At 46.3% G+C, this 15770-nt stretch overlaps 1 protein-coding gene across 5 annotated transcripts; it reads right to left on the bottom strand.

Moving 5' to 3' along the window:
* Positions 1–244: 244 nt before the first annotated feature.
* TPX2 (TPX2 microtubule nucleation factor) lies at positions 245–15594 on the bottom strand. 5 transcript variants are annotated; one of them, XM_019622349.2, is made up of 18 exons: positions 15488–15594; positions 10036–10182; positions 9668–9790; positions 9363–9471; positions 8706–8837; positions 8118–8168; positions 7867–7989; positions 7319–7452; positions 6831–6988; positions 6230–6401; positions 5965–6103; positions 5232–5448; positions 4923–5021; positions 4102–4278; positions 3817–3963; positions 3139–3250; positions 2298–2485; positions 245–1943 (listed from the first exon to the last, which is right to left on the bottom strand). In XM_019622349.2, the coding sequence occupies exons 2-18, from the start codon at positions 10136–10138 to the stop codon at positions 1833–1835; spliced, it is 2295 nt and encodes a 764-aa protein (XP_019477894.1). In that variant the 5' UTR covers positions 10139–10182; positions 15488–15594; the 3' UTR covers positions 245–1832. The 5 variants fall into 5 exon arrangements, with proteins under 5 accessions (XP_019477894.1, XP_019477893.1, XP_019477895.1 ...); XM_019622348.1 differs by lacking the exon at positions 15488–15594 and adding an exon at positions 14384–14488; XM_019622350.1 differs by lacking the exon at positions 15488–15594 and adding an exon at positions 14384–14488 and having other exon boundaries at positions 2298–2464.
* Positions 15595–15770: the final 176 nt, after the last annotated feature.

Raw genomic sequence — 15770 nt, 5'->3', positions numbered from 1 at the left:
AGCTGATGAACTTTGTGTTTCTGCCTCTTCCTCCCTGGCACGCAGCCCCCCCAGAACACCCAGCATTTATTGCTTTCAAGCAGGAAGTGTTTTCCAGCAGGTGGATGCTTTCCTCCTAATTAAGAGAGCAGCTTAAGATTTTGCACCCCATTCAGCAGCACTGCCTGCTGCCCCATGCAGCATGGCAGCTCCAGGCCCTCTTTCACCAAGTTTGCAGTATATGGGGAATATAAGAGGCCATGTCTGCAGGAAGAGGTAATATCTTTTATTAGCCCCAGTGATATAGTTGGAAAAAAATGGCAAGCTGTTGGGCATACGACCCCTTTCTCAAGTCCAAAGCAGAAGCCATGTAAGGCCGTCACGGAAACACAGTTGCTCCATCATTCAGGGATTGATGTCTGCTGCAGCTCAGCAGCCTCGTTATCCTGCTTGCCTTCACATTCTTCCACAGCTCATCAGCATTCAGGTTTCCCCCTGCCTTGCCACGAATATTTACGGCTCCAGCAGCCCACACACTGCCTGCTTCACAGGAACCGGCACTGGGGGCTGGAGAAGTTTCTTGGTTGCACATTCAAAGTCCCAATTTCTCTGTCTGGCAGCTCAGATGGAATAGCTCCACTGCGACAGCGGTAAGCTTACGGCACACTGAGAAAAGTCTGCACACCTTTGGTCAGGGAGAGCCATGCAGATCTGAGCATTTTCAGGAAGATTTGATGAGGAGTACACTTACACGTTCCTCTTGCGTCCTGCAGACCACGTGGCAGTGTCATTCACCCACACAAAAATCTCTTCTCCAGTCCCTCAGTCGCCTTCTAACTGCACAGTACTTCAGAGAACACACACCCACATCCAAACAAGAATCTCCAGGTACAGTAAATGTTCAGCTTTCAGTTTAGCCCTCGTAGGATTTCCCGCCCCTATCATTTCTTAAGAGAAAGGAAAAGCCTGCAGTCTTACACGCCTTGAAATTCTACCATGATGCTAAGGGAGCATTCTCAGTAAACTTTAATCTGGATTTGATCATCTCTTTACAATGCTGCAATTTTTGTTCTCTAGCACCTTAGACCATTTGGTCTATATTTAGTTTTGCTGGCTGTGTTAGACTGGCCAGGAGACAATGCATCTTTAGCCAACATAGCTGTGCTGGCACAAGCCAGGGAGACAGCAAAACAGCAAGAGTCATTTGCCAGTTAACTGGTTCCCCAAATAGAACGACTTCAGTTATAAAACAGCAGAAGGTTTAATGCTCTACCACACACAGAACTACTTTAAAGCAAGACAAGACAAATATCAGCATTCATCTAAACATCATGACAGACCTACAATACGCTGGCTTGTGGAAGTCTTGTATTATTCAACACGACTCAAACTTAATATATCGTAAAAGCCTAAGAGACAGCAAACTGAAATCAATACTTAGGTGTACAAAGACAAGGCAGCTCTTCCAGATGCGCACATCCCCGCAGGTTCAGAGTGTCCTTTAAGAAAAGCTCTCTTGGAATGAGACTGAGCCTGCTAGCAAGAGACAGCAGTCAAATTATGATTTTTTATTTAGCTTAAGTACACAATGTTTGTATACAATATAAAAACCTGCTTTAGTCTTTGGAGACTAAGATGTCTAGATGTAACAATGAGGCCACGGAGACTTTATGGCTCTCAGTATGCTGTGCCTCTGCCATCTGCCTCAAATAGAGTCAAACCACTCAAACGATAATGGAGCCAAGTATAGGTGTTGAGACTGAGGGGAACCACATACAAACGGCTGCTCCTTCTCTGCACGTCAAGGGTGCAGAGCAGCATGTGCTCTCCTCCTGCTATCACATGGATGCGTGTTAGCATCGGAATCTGTCCGAGAAGTTTGGAGATTTCGGCATGGTCAGTGGCTGCTCACTGGGCTTCACTTCTACGCTGCGGTATCTGCGTATTGGGTTTGCCTTGTGAACCTGGAAAAACCAACAGCGACATGAAGAAAACGGTTGCGTTTATGATGAAGCCGAAACACGCAGGCCAGACGTCAGTGGGATGCAGGCAGACATCTGCCTTGCTCACTGGAGGAACACACAAGACACCAAGGCTGTGGGTTTCACTAAGATGATTCCACTCCACACGCGCACAGCTCCAAAATCAGTCACCTCAGCCACTTTTTCAGTTTTTACTTTTAAGCTGGGACATCAGTAAGGAGTCAGTTTGTGACAGGGAGACTTGAAAATACAGTCTTAAAGCAGTTCAACGTTGACATTAGCTCACTTAGTACTCACACATTCCTTCGGGTCCCCGTTTAGAATGAGTTCACTTACCAGTTCTTGTCTTAGCTTAGCAATTTCTTCCTTTTCACGTTCCTCTTCTTGCTGTCTGACTTGTTCTTGAAGCTTCTCTCTTCTGGCTTCTAGGTTTGCCAATCGTTTTTCAAACTCCTGTCGCTCTTTAGCTCTTTTTTCTGTTGCCAGCTCAAAGCTTTCAGGAACTACAGAACCAGAAAGGCTCTCTAAGTTTAGAAATAGAGGGAATAACATTGGTGCAAAGGCAGTCAGGTAAAGCAGAGCAGTACTAATATCAAGAAGCAGCCTCCCTGTGGAGTGCTTCATCTTGTGAGGGTAGTTAGTAGACACTTCTGGGGTTCCAGGGAAAAGCTTACAGTTAAACATGAGTAGCACTAACGCAGACGTTACCCCTGCCACAGGTGTTCTCATAGGAAGGAGCAAGCACACAATTGTTAGTACAAACAAGTTTTTGACTCCTGTACCCTATGAAATTTCTAGCTCCACGTAAACTAAGTTGTAGATGCATTCATCTCATTACAAATGGGAAGAAAAGACTGACAGCTGCTGCAGAAATGCCATCTGTCTCTACAGGGAGCTCCTTGCACACTATTTACCCTTATCCCAAGCTAGCACACACATCAATCATCTGCCAATTGTAGCATAGCTGTTAAATACAGCTGCCATGTTAGTGTGGGCCAGGGGGGCAGCGGAGAGGAAACTCCCCCACACTCCCTAGGGAGGCAAGCTGTTAGGGAATTAGTTAAGCGCACAGCACTACTGGCTGCACTGATAAAGAAAGAGGCATCAGGCAGGCTAAGCATCTTTTAATTGCATCAGTTCTGAGTTACCAACCAAGCCTACGTTGCAAGTACTCTACCTGATAACATCTTATTTTCCTTTTTAGGCACAAAAGGCTCCTGGTACACCACTACATTGGGACGAGCTTTAAAACAGGCTGCCTCCTTCTGCTTTTTCAAGTCTTCTTTAAGCTGCATGAGAAGAGAACCCATCAAGTGCCAGGAATAACAAAAACACCATCTTTCCCCCCCACACAGAATTCAGCACTCCAGACACTGGAAAAGCCAGGCTGACTTCAGATTGGATCACTTGCACAGAAAACATTATTGAAGCCAAGAAGATGTGTCACTTGTTGCCTGCCAGTTACTTTCAGAAAAAAAAAGAAAAAAAAACCTTGAACAGTTTCAGATCACAGACCAGGATAATCTTCAAGTTTCCACTGCAAACTTGACATGAGAAAAGCAATATATTAGTCATACATCAATAAATCCTTCAGCACGGAGATGGTCAAAGGGATTCAGCAGCACATAGTTGCTGTTCAGCAAATACCCCACAGCTGTTCATGCAGTCATGGTAAGTCCCATCACCCACTGTAACGGGTGAAAGAAACCCAAATCACCAGTCCCTTACTCATAATAAAATCTCATGCCAAGTACAGAACAATCCATTAAACTTAGACCCTGATCTCAAGTGCTGAAGTTGAACTCGTCCCCAACTACTTTAAGTCTGCTCATATCTGTTACCTTTGTTATCCTACCTGCTGTTTCCAGCTCTGTTGCTTGGCAGCTCCCCGTTCATCAATCTGTAGATTGAATGGCTCAGGCTGAGTTGGGGTTTTGACCTTCTTTTCTGGCAGCTTCACGTGGTCAAAATAAGGTAGAGGTAGCGCCTTGAACTTTGGCACCTGAAAGAAATAGCTTGAAATATTCCTTGCCCTTTCTGCAAATGCATAAAGCTTTGGATGCTTAACAGACAGCAGCAAGAAGTCCTGCAACAACCTTTTTACTTATGAGGTGGAATACAAGGTAATTTTAGCTCTTACCTCTTCCTTTTGCAATTCTTCTATTTTTTTCTCTTTTTGTATTAGCCGCTCTCTGTCACGGGAATCAAAAGAGAAGGGGCAAACTTCCACATGCCTCTGTTCTGGCATTTTAGGTTTGAAAGGCACTCCGTAGTGTGGCATAGGGTGAGCTTTGATCACAGGGGCAACCTCCTTTTCCTAAAGAGATAGCAGTATTAGGATCTGACACACAGCACTTTGCAGAAAGGTTACAACTCAGGCCCTAAAGTCTAGAATCCCTGTAGTAAGGGTCAGAATAACATCAAGAAAACACTTTTGATACTACGAGAAAATAATAAACCAAGTAGCACCAATTTACAGGCATGGTTGGACAACATTTGATGCCTGATTTAGCTCTTAATCTAACTCTGGGCATATATAATCTGAACCATCTCCTTCAGTAATTGAAGCGAGACAGCGACTAAGCAGAAAGGGAAGTTCAAGTGCAATATCTGTCCTTCTCAATCAAGTAGAGAAAGCCAATATCCTTTATTCTCTGGCACTGTAAGCAGTTTACTTTCCTCATTTGTAGAGGCAATGCATCAAACAGCCTAGGCAGTGTCCTCATGTTTTAAAAATTCGGTTCTTCTGTAAGAGAATTCATTTTCTGGAAAATGAGTAGCAGTAATTAAGTCTTTAGCAAAGAATGGCACCAAGAAAGGTGCCCAGTGGGGGCTGCCTAGCAGGAGGAAAGGAGCTAGCCAAACCAGAGCATCACACCAACAAGCAAACATTTGACAGGATGACTGAGGCAGTCACGACAGAGGAAGAGGAAGGCTTTACAACAGCACATCCACAGTTACCTTTTCTTCATCCCTGCTAGTCATTCGGGTTCTGCTTTTCAAGGCAAAGACTGGAGACTTGGGTACAGTAACAGGAAGCACTTTCTTCTCTGGAACACCCTGTTCAAGAAAGACAGAAAAGAGCCAACTCAAATCAACAAAAAAAAATGCCACAGAAGCAGCCTTACATATTGCACTCTGCATTCATTGCTGTTCTTAATTACAGATAGCATTTACTGAAGACAATTAAATACATAATGAAACATGGCTAAGGACACTTCAAAGCTAATTGTCACCTCAGCCCTAATTCTTGGGTATTACTAAACTTACCACAACATCCTCTAGGATTTTAGTTGGACATGGCCTGGAATGAAATTTGAAATGCTCTTCTTCCTGCTGTTTCTTATTCTCACGGTCCTGAATTCTTTTCTCTATTTCCAACTCAAAGCCAATTGGCTGTGTGAGTTCCTTCACAGGGGGTTTCTTGGGCAGGATTGGCCCACCCTCCAAGATTTTGTGATCGAGCTCTCGTGCTTTGAATTTGTACCTACACAGGAATGACAGACAGTCACCGACACATCGCATGCAGCTTCTAGCAAATGGCTTTTCATGGCATAAGTCAGCAGTATTTGGGTACATAAGCAATTGTGCCACATATATACATTGCTTTGTGTGCAGCTTTAGTTAGTAACTCCTTTGCTTTTTGAAAAAGCAAGACTTCAAGGACCACCTTATGGATTGCATTCCAAAATTTAGTTTACAGGAGAGTTTTAAACTCTATGCTGATTATATATCATTGCTATATCAGATTTGCTTTACTAATCATAAGCTGCACTCAACAATCATCTCTTCTTGAAGGCTCTCTTCTTCAAAATAAGTTGGCTACTTTTACATCCTTACATTAACTACCACAGGATTGTGCATGACACCTAGGAGAAGCTGAAATGTTTTTATGGTACTTGTTCTTTTACACATACATACACAAAAAAGGGGTCTTAAGACACAGCATTTTGTTCCAGTGACAAGCAGTTCTCTCAGAGGATCAGAACCAGCCTTTACTTACTGTTGAATTTTCTCAATTTCCTCTGCTTCTAGTTCTGCTGCACTCTTGCAGGCAACAGGTCTGAAGCGGTGCTTTGTTTGAAGCACTGGTGTTTTAGGGTTGGTAAGTCGAGCTTTCACTGGCTTTGCTGGAGCTGGGCCTAAAATTCAAGTAACAGAGCTGAGCAGTTAATGGCATGGCCTGCAACAGATAGACTGCTTGCCCAGCAGAGTAAGCAGAGAGTCTCTGTGCAGTTTCCTGGCTGTACATTTATAGGTTTGCTTACCTTCATCAGATTTCCTGCTCCTCAAATGGTAACGAGAGGGTGTGCGTTTCTGGAATGCTTCAACCTGCTGAGCAAGGGACACATACTCTGATGAGGTATCTTCCAGTTTTCTTTTGCTTCCCGTGGACAGATTGAAAGGTTTGGGGACAGTGGGTCCCTTCGGCATTCGCATCTGGAGGAAAAAAAAAAGACTGCAGTCATTACAGCCATTTAACAGAAAGAGATTGTGAATCAGAGAGTGAAGGAAGCTTCCATTCCTTCCCCTTATTTAAAAAGGGACAACACTTTAATATGACATATAAACCTCTGAGCATGCATGATAGTCATATCAAAAACTGTACAAGGTAGAAGACTGAAGCATAACGTGTAGCAGCTAATAGATCCAATACTGAAGGATCCAGCTTTTCAAAAGCATCTTTAGCATCTCGTGCAGTGCAGGCATACAGTAAGCTAACAGTTACATATGTACAGTTCTCACCTCTCTTAAGAATTTACCAGCTGAGAGATACCAGCAACATGTGTTGCAAAAGCAAAACAAAGGAAAGAGAAAAGTGGTGTGCAGAATTGGTCAGCTGAGGGCTGGCAATACTCAGGTTCTTACTGGAGAAGGAGGATGCTTCCTCAGTACTGCTGCAAAATCCACTTCCTTGTACTCCTTCTCAGGCTGGCTTTCCACATGTTGTTTAATTCTATTCTCTGTGCAGAAATGGAAGTCAACTGGCTTTGTTACTTGACCAACAGCTCTCTTCACAGGTTGTCCTAGGGAAGAAGAGCATGTGAGGACTGGAAACCTTTTGGGATAGGATCAGAGGAAGACTTTTTTAGGAAGGGGAAAAAAAAGAAAACATTTAATTTCCTAATAGCTGATGTAGTTTTTAAAGAACTTATTTAGAATCTTTCAAAACATGACAAAATAAAACTTTGTTTCCAGAAAGTTTAAGGAGAAATGTACATTAAAAGCCACCTAAACCATAACATGTAGTACAAAGTCTGGAATGTTTGCTTTCCAAAAAATACTTGTACAGCTTCATGCAGCACTCTCCCAATGAGCCCAGTATAGGGTCAGCTTGCAATTTAGCTGGAGCTCACCTGTTCCAGCAATAGCTGCCTTTAGGGACTCCTCATTCTTCTTTCGCAGCTCCATCACCTCCCGCTGCAGCTGCTGCATCTTTTCCAACTCCTGCTCCTCTGTACTCTTCAGCTTGCCAGCAGTATTGGTCCTCCTGCAGAAGCACATCAAAGACTGAGATGTTCCCTTCACTGGTTATTGGCATATTAGTGCACAGGAACATGCTCATCTCTGAGATCACTGCAGAAGCACCGTTCTTTCTAGAAATAGATTATTTAGAAAACACCTGTTGGGATTTTGTTCCCTCTGCCATCCCACATACCCATTTGTGGCATGCATATTTGATCAGAACAACTTCTTTTCTCCTCAAAATTAAAGGGAAACTTTTCCTTTGCACAGGAAAAGTCAGCGAAGTATATTTCATTGTAACATTGCTGCCTTGATCTCCTATTTACCAGGTGCAACGCCATTACATGCTAAACTGAAGTTAGAAACACTACAGCAAGGATTGTCACCTTAATCAGCTGTCATCAGCAAAGACAAGCTTCAGCCACAGAAAATGACATACTTTAACATTGTTGGTGTGGAGGGCACGGTCAGTTTGTTTTTCCCTCTTGCTGGGGACAGGTCAGGATGATGCAAAAGCTCTTTCTTTGGGGATACATCTGTCAGCTTCTCCTTGCTGCTAGAACTGAAGTAACAAGTTGTCAGGGCAAATCACCGACTACAATGCTCTAAACAAAGGATCACCTGCAGCTCTCATCATCCCACATAACATCCCAACACCCAGTGAGTTAAGATATGCCAGATGGTCCTTACCTCACCATCAGCCCAGGTACAGACTGTTTACTTTTCCCTGGCACACTACGGCTGTAGAAGGGAAAAGATTATTTACTGAGTTTTTGGAACTTAAGCTTTTCCTTCTGAGGAGGTAAATGCACTATAGTTCATCTAGGTATGACTGTTTGCAAAACTGGCTTTGAAAAAAAAAAAAGTTTCCTGGCCCTAAGCTTATCGATAAGTAATATCTCAGCTAATCAAACCTGATAAATATTTTAGCTGTGACTCCTCCAACACTCATGACTAACTGGTGACCTTCTGTCAGACAAGTTAAGCCAAGTTTCAGTTAGCTGACAGACACTGAGTACGTAATAAAAAGCTTCAGAATCCCAGGCTCATTTCGTTCACACCTTCACCATTAAACAGAGCACTGAATTCACGTCTTGCAGACATTTCCCCTCATCTATGAGACCGCTATCCAGGAGTCAGGCTTTGGTCTCCTGCCCCTAACCTTCAGAACAGCTCTGAGAACCTAAGAACCCTTCCAGCCAAGTGGAAATCCTTTTGAAAGGAAATATTTTCAATTTTCCTTTCTCAGCCCCAAACAGAAGGGCTTTGATGACATACGTTCTCATTTTTTTCAGAGGTGGAGCCTCTTCCTTGTTAGCCAATGCAACATCATTTTTCTCCACTTTGACTCGAGCTGCCTGTTTGCGTTGCTGTGTTTTCCTTTGCTTTGTAGCTGGTTTTCTGCCTGCTCTGGAGAGGAACAGAAAGTAGAGGTTAGCTTTCCCACGAGGTCCAAATAACACATCATCAGTACAACACTATGATAGTGCCTTACCAACTCCAACATGCTGTGTGCTTAATATAACAAGCCAAATGCAGCATAAATGACTTAAGTTTACAATCCATAAACATAAGTCTTCGGTGTATACAAGTGTACACAACCCCTTGATTCACATCAACAAGTTCTGCCCAACTCATAAACAAAGAAACTTTATAAGTCACCTCAGTTTCAGATATCCTCACATTCCAGAAGCTCCCAGTGCCACAGAGTCTCATTTGAGAGCTATGTGAGACACTGCATTACATTTCCACCCCTAGAGATTACCCTTCCAGCTTAGCAAGCAGATCAGCTATCCCAAAACACAATCTTCGAGCTAGAGAGCATTAGTCCCTCAGGACAACCCCGAAACAGCTAGAACTGTAAACACTGAGAGTAAGGACCTGCTTAATCACACTGCTATCAATCTTCACACAAACTAACTACTAGTATTTCACCTTTGAGGGGCCTCAGCAGGAGCCCTCCAGCTTGTCAGGGATCCAACAGTACTCTGAGGAACCACATCAGTCTCTGATACTTCTGCTCCATCCTCTTCACAGCTTTCACCTGAGAACAATAACAAAGATCAGCTCGTATACACACACATACACACACAGTAGAATGCAAAAATGAAGCCACACGAGACTTTGCTACACAGCAATATAAGGAGATGCTCCCAAAATAGCCAAACTGAGGCTTTTTCATTTCCCTAGTGAAAAACAAGCAAAATTTATCTCCTCCTCCCCATCTTGTGCCAGCTTACTCTTTGTTATTCCTTGTGATGTGAGAGAAGAAAGAATGAGAGGCTTTGAAAAAGCAGGACTGTTCTGCAAGACCTTTGCCAGATTTTCTGCAGGAGGGATATTCTCCAGGTTGGCTTGCTGGTCTGTGAAGAAAGGGAAGACTTTCACTATATACACTATATCTGAAGTCCATAACAATTCCTCTGAATACCATTATGATGTTAACAAGTTACAGATCATGATCTAATTTTGAATTAAAAAAAAAAAATCCAAGCTTGATGAACGATGCAGTCAATAATGACTCATCCACTGGCACAGAAACCAAACAAGCATCACAGCAAGCCCTCGTCCAAAGAGAAAATGAACCAAGGAGCTGGAAACAACTTACCAAACCAGGAGTCTGCATTGTGTACATCATCATCGCTTAAAGTTGCAAAGTTGATGCAGGGGTTTGGGACATCAAAGGAGTAGCGAGATTCTGAGCGAGACATCTTCACACTGCCCTGGGGAGGCCTCCACCTGCACCGCTACAACCCTTCAGACAACAAGAATTGGTCACATCTGGTCTGTTTACACCAGATCCCAGCACAGGAGTCCACTCCTGCATTAGTACTAGAGACAGATGCTAGAGATCTCTTTGGTACGTTTTTCCCATCTTGCAATTCACAGCCTTAGGACAGGAGGGCTCCCAAGCAGCACAGGTTCAAAAACATCAAGAAGGCTACACTGCAAAATTTTTCTTTGTACCTGTCAGGGCTAGAAATGTATTTCCACAAGGAAGTAAAGTACCAAGCTTTTTCAGACAGTGACCAGTCTGTTCTTTCCTCCCTCACCACACACAGCAAAGAGGACTTGTTCTTACAGTTACCAGATATGGGTTCATAGAGCAAAAGGCTGACAACGAGCTGGATTCCAGAGCACAGCAGAGCTCTGCCTTTCTCCTCTGAAACGCTACAAACAAGAGCTAGTAACACAAAGAAGCTCCATTAGTGAGAATACTGGTTTCCAAAACAGAAGAGAGTTCTGCAAAGCATTGTCATAGAGCAATAAGCAGGAAGAAGTCAGAACTGGGTTGCTGGCAAGTCCCATGGAACTCTGCTGAGAGGCTGGCCAGGCTGTAAACAGACCAAGTAGTAGGAGAGCGTCAAGATCAGTCCCTGCAGTTAATTAGGAGAGCAATGACAGCAGAATGAGTCCTTATGTCAACAAGTGTTATTAAATACAAGGGAACAGGAATAAGGAGAGCAACTAAGTAATAAATCCGCAAATTGGAACTACAAAAGCTTTCTGCAAAGGCCTTTCTTCTTTTAAATGATTTTATAATGCCTCACTTATCCTCCAGGGCTTTGCCTTGTGGTTATGTTATAAAACACTCCCAAAGGAAATCCCCTGAACATTGCTTTTTGGAGTCCAACCAACTCCAAAACAAAATATTCACATCCCACAAATTCTAAAGCCTCAGCCATTGGTCCAGGCAGAGCCCACACAGCTCCCCCTAAGCAACGAGCTGCAGAAACTGGAGCTTAAGAGTAAATTAAAGCAGCGCCTAGGAGGTATCACTGCTGCCTCTAACCGCAGCCTTACACCTTCCAAAGGAGCAGCACTGAGAAGCCTGCAGTGCCCCAGCACAGCCATTGTAAGGGGAAGAATGCCATCACAGAAGCATCACCTCCACGACTGAAGACGTCAAGGTAAGATCCAAAGAAGGCAAAGTGAAGAATCTGAGCCAAAACCAACTGTAATCGAGCTCAAGACATGGCTGGAATTTAATGCTTTCCTACCACCCTTAATCAAGATAGGGTTTCTGTCAACACTACCCACTTTTTTAAAAATCAAATGCGTCATCTGCATTCTCCCCTCACCCTCCGGTCAGTCTACCAAGCTGGAGCTGCAGGGATCGTGTTTCACAGCTACTTGTTTCCACTGCTCGCTGCTGCTGGGCTGCAACACCTCCCACAAGCCAAATTGTTTCCAATTTTTTTGCTGCATAAAGTCTGTATTTCTTCCATGGCTCAAGCAATGCAGGAGTGCCTCATCACTGAGCCCTTCCCCTCCCCACCCCGGTCTGAACTGAATCATCAGCCATGGAAACAAGAGTGCACCAATACCACGGTTTTGTACTCCAACTCTTTTGCACGGTCAAGTTATTCTGAACGAAGCCCAGAGAGCCTGTGCTTCAGTCAGGTGAACTCACAGCATCCTCCTCATAACTCCCTACACATCCCCCAGGTCTTAGGCTGAGGAATTGCCATTACAGGTACACAGAGCCCCGTTCTGCAGGGTGGCTCAGCACGGTTTGTGCCCGGTTCACACCACCCTAACTCAAGAACAGCAGTACAGAGCAAAGATCCAGTCCCCTTGCTTTCAAGAACAGCCCAAATTCATTTGGTGAAAGTGACTGCAAGACTAAAACTGTAATTCTCTTTCTAGTTGCGCTGTCCTGACTGACGTAAATAAGCTACACATAGCCATGACCCCATTCAGCTTCTGTACAGAGCAGCAAAGCCGTATCTGCGAAGGTGAACAGACCATGGGCTTCTCTACACATCAGGTTTCTTTTGAGTAACTACACTTCGGCACGTTCCAGAAGAGTGCCTCAGCCTGGTTTGGATTAGTTGGCTTTGATAAAGGATTAAGCTAAATTGGAACAAGCATTCCTATCCCAGAATAAGACTGATCCAACAGCAAGTGCAATGGGTATTTTAGAATAACTTCACACCTCACTCTAATCCAAATTAGCTTTAAAACGCTGACGTGATTCCATCACAGATGTGCTCAGAGTCTTTATCTCATTGCAGTTGTGAATTTCTTGCCAGGAACGTTTTGGCTGGATGAGGCCAGAGAGGAGCAACTTGGGTGACACCTGCACAGCACTGATCTGGCTGCAGTACAGCACCAAGCATGTGCTAAGGGGATGCTTCAGCTACACAATTGTGATCTAACCACAAGAGGCCCCCATTTGGAGGGGTTCAGTGCTAGAAGAAAGAGGGCGCAGGGAAAATCTGTTCTTTCCTGCTGTCTTGTCCTCTGGTCCATTTGGAACACCACCATATGAAAGTTCACCTTTGGAGCTTCATAAGCTGTACATGTTACTTCCTCTAAGATCCTACTAAGTTTGTGTAAGATCAGTAAGCATGCAGATGTTGTAAAGTATTGGATGATCAATAAGTATACAAAGAAGTTAGGCTACTAAGATTATCACGTTGGAAAAGATAAGCAGAGATAAATGGAAATGCCCACCAGCGTTGTAGGCTCACAAGAATCTCCATGAGGAGCAATCTCCAGAAAGGGATCCTTCCTCAATGGCAGTCAGCACTTAAATGGGGTCTAGGAAAGGTGCAGCCAGGCTCCACCCTTTCCAATCACACAGGTGAATTGCCTTCACCTGTGCTCCCACAGCTGACTCAGTGCTCACCTCAGGTGGTCAATCAGAGGTTGGGGCCATGATCCAACAGTTTCCCTACAGTTTGGAAAGGCAAAAAGAACCCAAATGTACCAGACGTGTGAAAAGGACATCCTGAATTCCACTGGGAACCAAACAGATCCGATGTATTCAAACAGGAGTAAGCAGAAGAAGCCCCCTCAGGGCTGAGGGCAACACACAGCCGTTTGCTGCAGTGATTCCAGTGCCTTTTGCTGTCAAATTCAATGCTGACTGCCATTTAATCACAGAACACTGCACTAACAGGGCAACTCCTTTAATTCAACCTGGCAGCTTCTTCATTCTCCTACAGCACAAAGCTCCCCATGATAACCCAAAGTTCCCAGATGCTTTTTACTGGCTCATATATAAACTGAAGCATTATAAAGGCATGGAAACTGTTTCTCCAGAGATACAATCCTGCCACCAAAGGCTTGGGGGAGGTTATCCCCCCACACAGCTGCCACTTGAACTTCCTCAGCAGGATGACAGCAGCCAGCAACACCCTCGCTTTCTCCTGAGTAGGGGTGAGAATTCTTAAATTCTGGATTTGCAGCTTCTCTTTCTTCTTTAGTTTCATCATTCAAAGCTGGGGGGGGGGGCGTTAGGGGGGAAAAACATGCTTTTCTGCAGCACAGAATCGACGCTGAATTCATTGCCCTACCACAGAGCAGTGTTATTATCCCATCGAGTAATGCTTGGATTGAGGCAGAGAGCAGGGCTGGAGGCAGAAGGAGCCACACACAGCAGCCCGAGAGGAGTCAGGATCCAGCAGCCTCTGCCCTAAAGCTCCCCTGGGCTGCTCCCTTTCCAGCAGCCCAAAATAGAGCCCAGCCACCTCACACTCCGTAAATGAGACCCCCCGAGCTCTGAGAGGCACGGAGATGGCACGTTCTAAGAACAGCCACTGAAGGAACCAAGCGTTATTTTTAGGCGGGTAACCTCTGCTTATTATTAGATAAACTGATGTCCAAATAAAAAAAGAATAGCCGACGTGATAGCATTCTGTTACCGAGGCACACCCCCCTTTCCCGCTCCTTATTTTCTGAGGACTGAGATCCCATTACAAAGCAGCAAAGCCCTTTATTTCCCCATCTCAGGCACAGGTTTCTCCTCCCGGAGCCGTTCCCAGCCCCACAGCGCCTGGCCACGGCCTACTCCCAAAATGTGGTCAAAGGGACCCAGAGGAGAACAGCGACCCGGGACGCCGTTACCGAGACGCACTCATGAAGCGGGGAGGACGCGAGGAGAGGCTGCGGCCACGGACAGCCCCGTGAGGCCGCTTCACCCCCGGTTCCCCTCCGCTTCCACTCACCTCAGCGCCGCAGCCGCCGAGCGCGGGGCCTCTGCCCGCCGCCGTTAGCGGATTTCAAACGGGGCTCGTGTTGTCCGAATGGACCAATCAGCGCCCAGAGCACGCCCTCGCTGCGCGTTGATTGGGCGGTCTGCCCAGACGCTAAAGGACCCGGATGAGCAAGCCTCGCCTCTCTTCTCCCTCCCTCCCCCCCCCGGGGCTGCCAGCAGAGGCTGATGGGAAATGTAGGACCCAAACGCACCGAACCCCAGCCCCAACGTCAACAACAAACAGCAATTCCCATAATGCACAGGGAGGGAGGGGTATGGCCAATCAGGGGAGGCGGGGCTTTGAGGCAACCTATCAGCTGCTGAGAGGCGGGTCTCCCAGACAGGGCAGAGAGCCGTCCGGCTAGTCCGCGTCCGGCTCCCGCATCCGCCCTCTGCCGGGTCTGGGCACGGTCAGCGCCCGCCGCAACACGGCGGTGCTTTCTTTCAGGCTCTTAGAATTAGAGGAACAAGGCTCCAGAGCCTCCAGGCCCGCTTGACACCAGCAGCAGCCGCCGCCTTGCTCCTTGGCTCGTTCCACCAAGACGCTGCGGGCAGGAGATAATGTCCCTAGCTATTCCTGTAGCGGTTCAAAGATCGTTTGGTCGTGAGTCAGCAGTGACTGGCTCAGCGAGATGACAGAGGGGGTGTTTTGTTCTGCATCCAGCTGCCAACAGAACCACTGTCACATGGGCACTGCAGAACAGAGCCATGAGCACTCAGCTACTGTGCCATTGCTGTGTTATGTGTCACTGATATGCCTGGCTCATAGCTCCCATGAGCAAATGTCTGTCTCACTCCTACTGCAGGGATTCTGCAGGGGTAGAAACGGCACGCAGTGCAACAGCAGGGCTGGCTCCTTCTTGCCATCCTTGCTGTGCTGTATCCCTCAACAGCTGACAAGTCACACGATTGCAAGATCCAGGAAGGATCCCACATTCAACTCCCCACGTCCGAAGAAGTCATGGCCCCGCACCAACCCCTCACACCCCACACAGCTCTCTATGGCGATGGGTTCAGGCAGCCACCTCAGCCCTGTGCCACATCGGCTTCAGGCCTTGCCCCGGGTTCACCTCACCTCCGCGGGCACAGCACCGAACCGCAGTGCGGGGCACAGGACAAGCGATGCGCGAAAGGCGAGAGCTGCGAGCAGAGGAGAGGCGGCTGCCACCAGGGGGCACCCGAGTCAAACCGTCCCCGGCGCCGTTGCGCTTGCGCACTGGCACGGTTGCCCAACGCACTCTCACCCCGCCGTTTTCCCGCATGCGCACCTCTCCTCACTCAGCCTCGCGGCGCTGCACGCATGCGCGCTGCCCCCTCCCGTCCTCCCGCCCCCCCCGGCTCGGCCCAGGAGCGCGGTG

Source organism: Meleagris gallopavo, chromosome 22 (genome assembly GCF_000146605.3).
Source record: "Meleagris gallopavo isolate NT-WF06-2002-E0010 breed Aviagen turkey brand Nicholas breeding stock chromosome 22, Turkey_5.1, whole genome shotgun sequence".
NCBI lineage: Eukaryota > Metazoa > Chordata > Aves > Galliformes > Phasianidae > Meleagris > Meleagris gallopavo.
This window is presented reverse-complemented; position numbering and strand designations above follow the sequence as displayed.

Bases quoted from the DNA above. Each gene is read 5' to 3' on its own strand.
- TPX2 (XM_019622349.2), bottom strand. From the start codon at position 10,138: ATGTCTCGCTCAGAATCTCGCTACTCCTTTGATGTCCCAAACCCCTGC. The intron at 4,279-4,922 runs GTAACTGTGGAT...CTATCTCTTTAG, and splicing joins CTAGCAGGGATGAAGAAAAG to GAAAAGGAGGTTGCCCCTGT. The intron at 2,486-3,138 runs GTAGAGTACTTG...TTCTAAACTTAG, and splicing joins GGAAAATAAGATGTTATCAG to AGAGCCTTTCTGGTTCTGTA.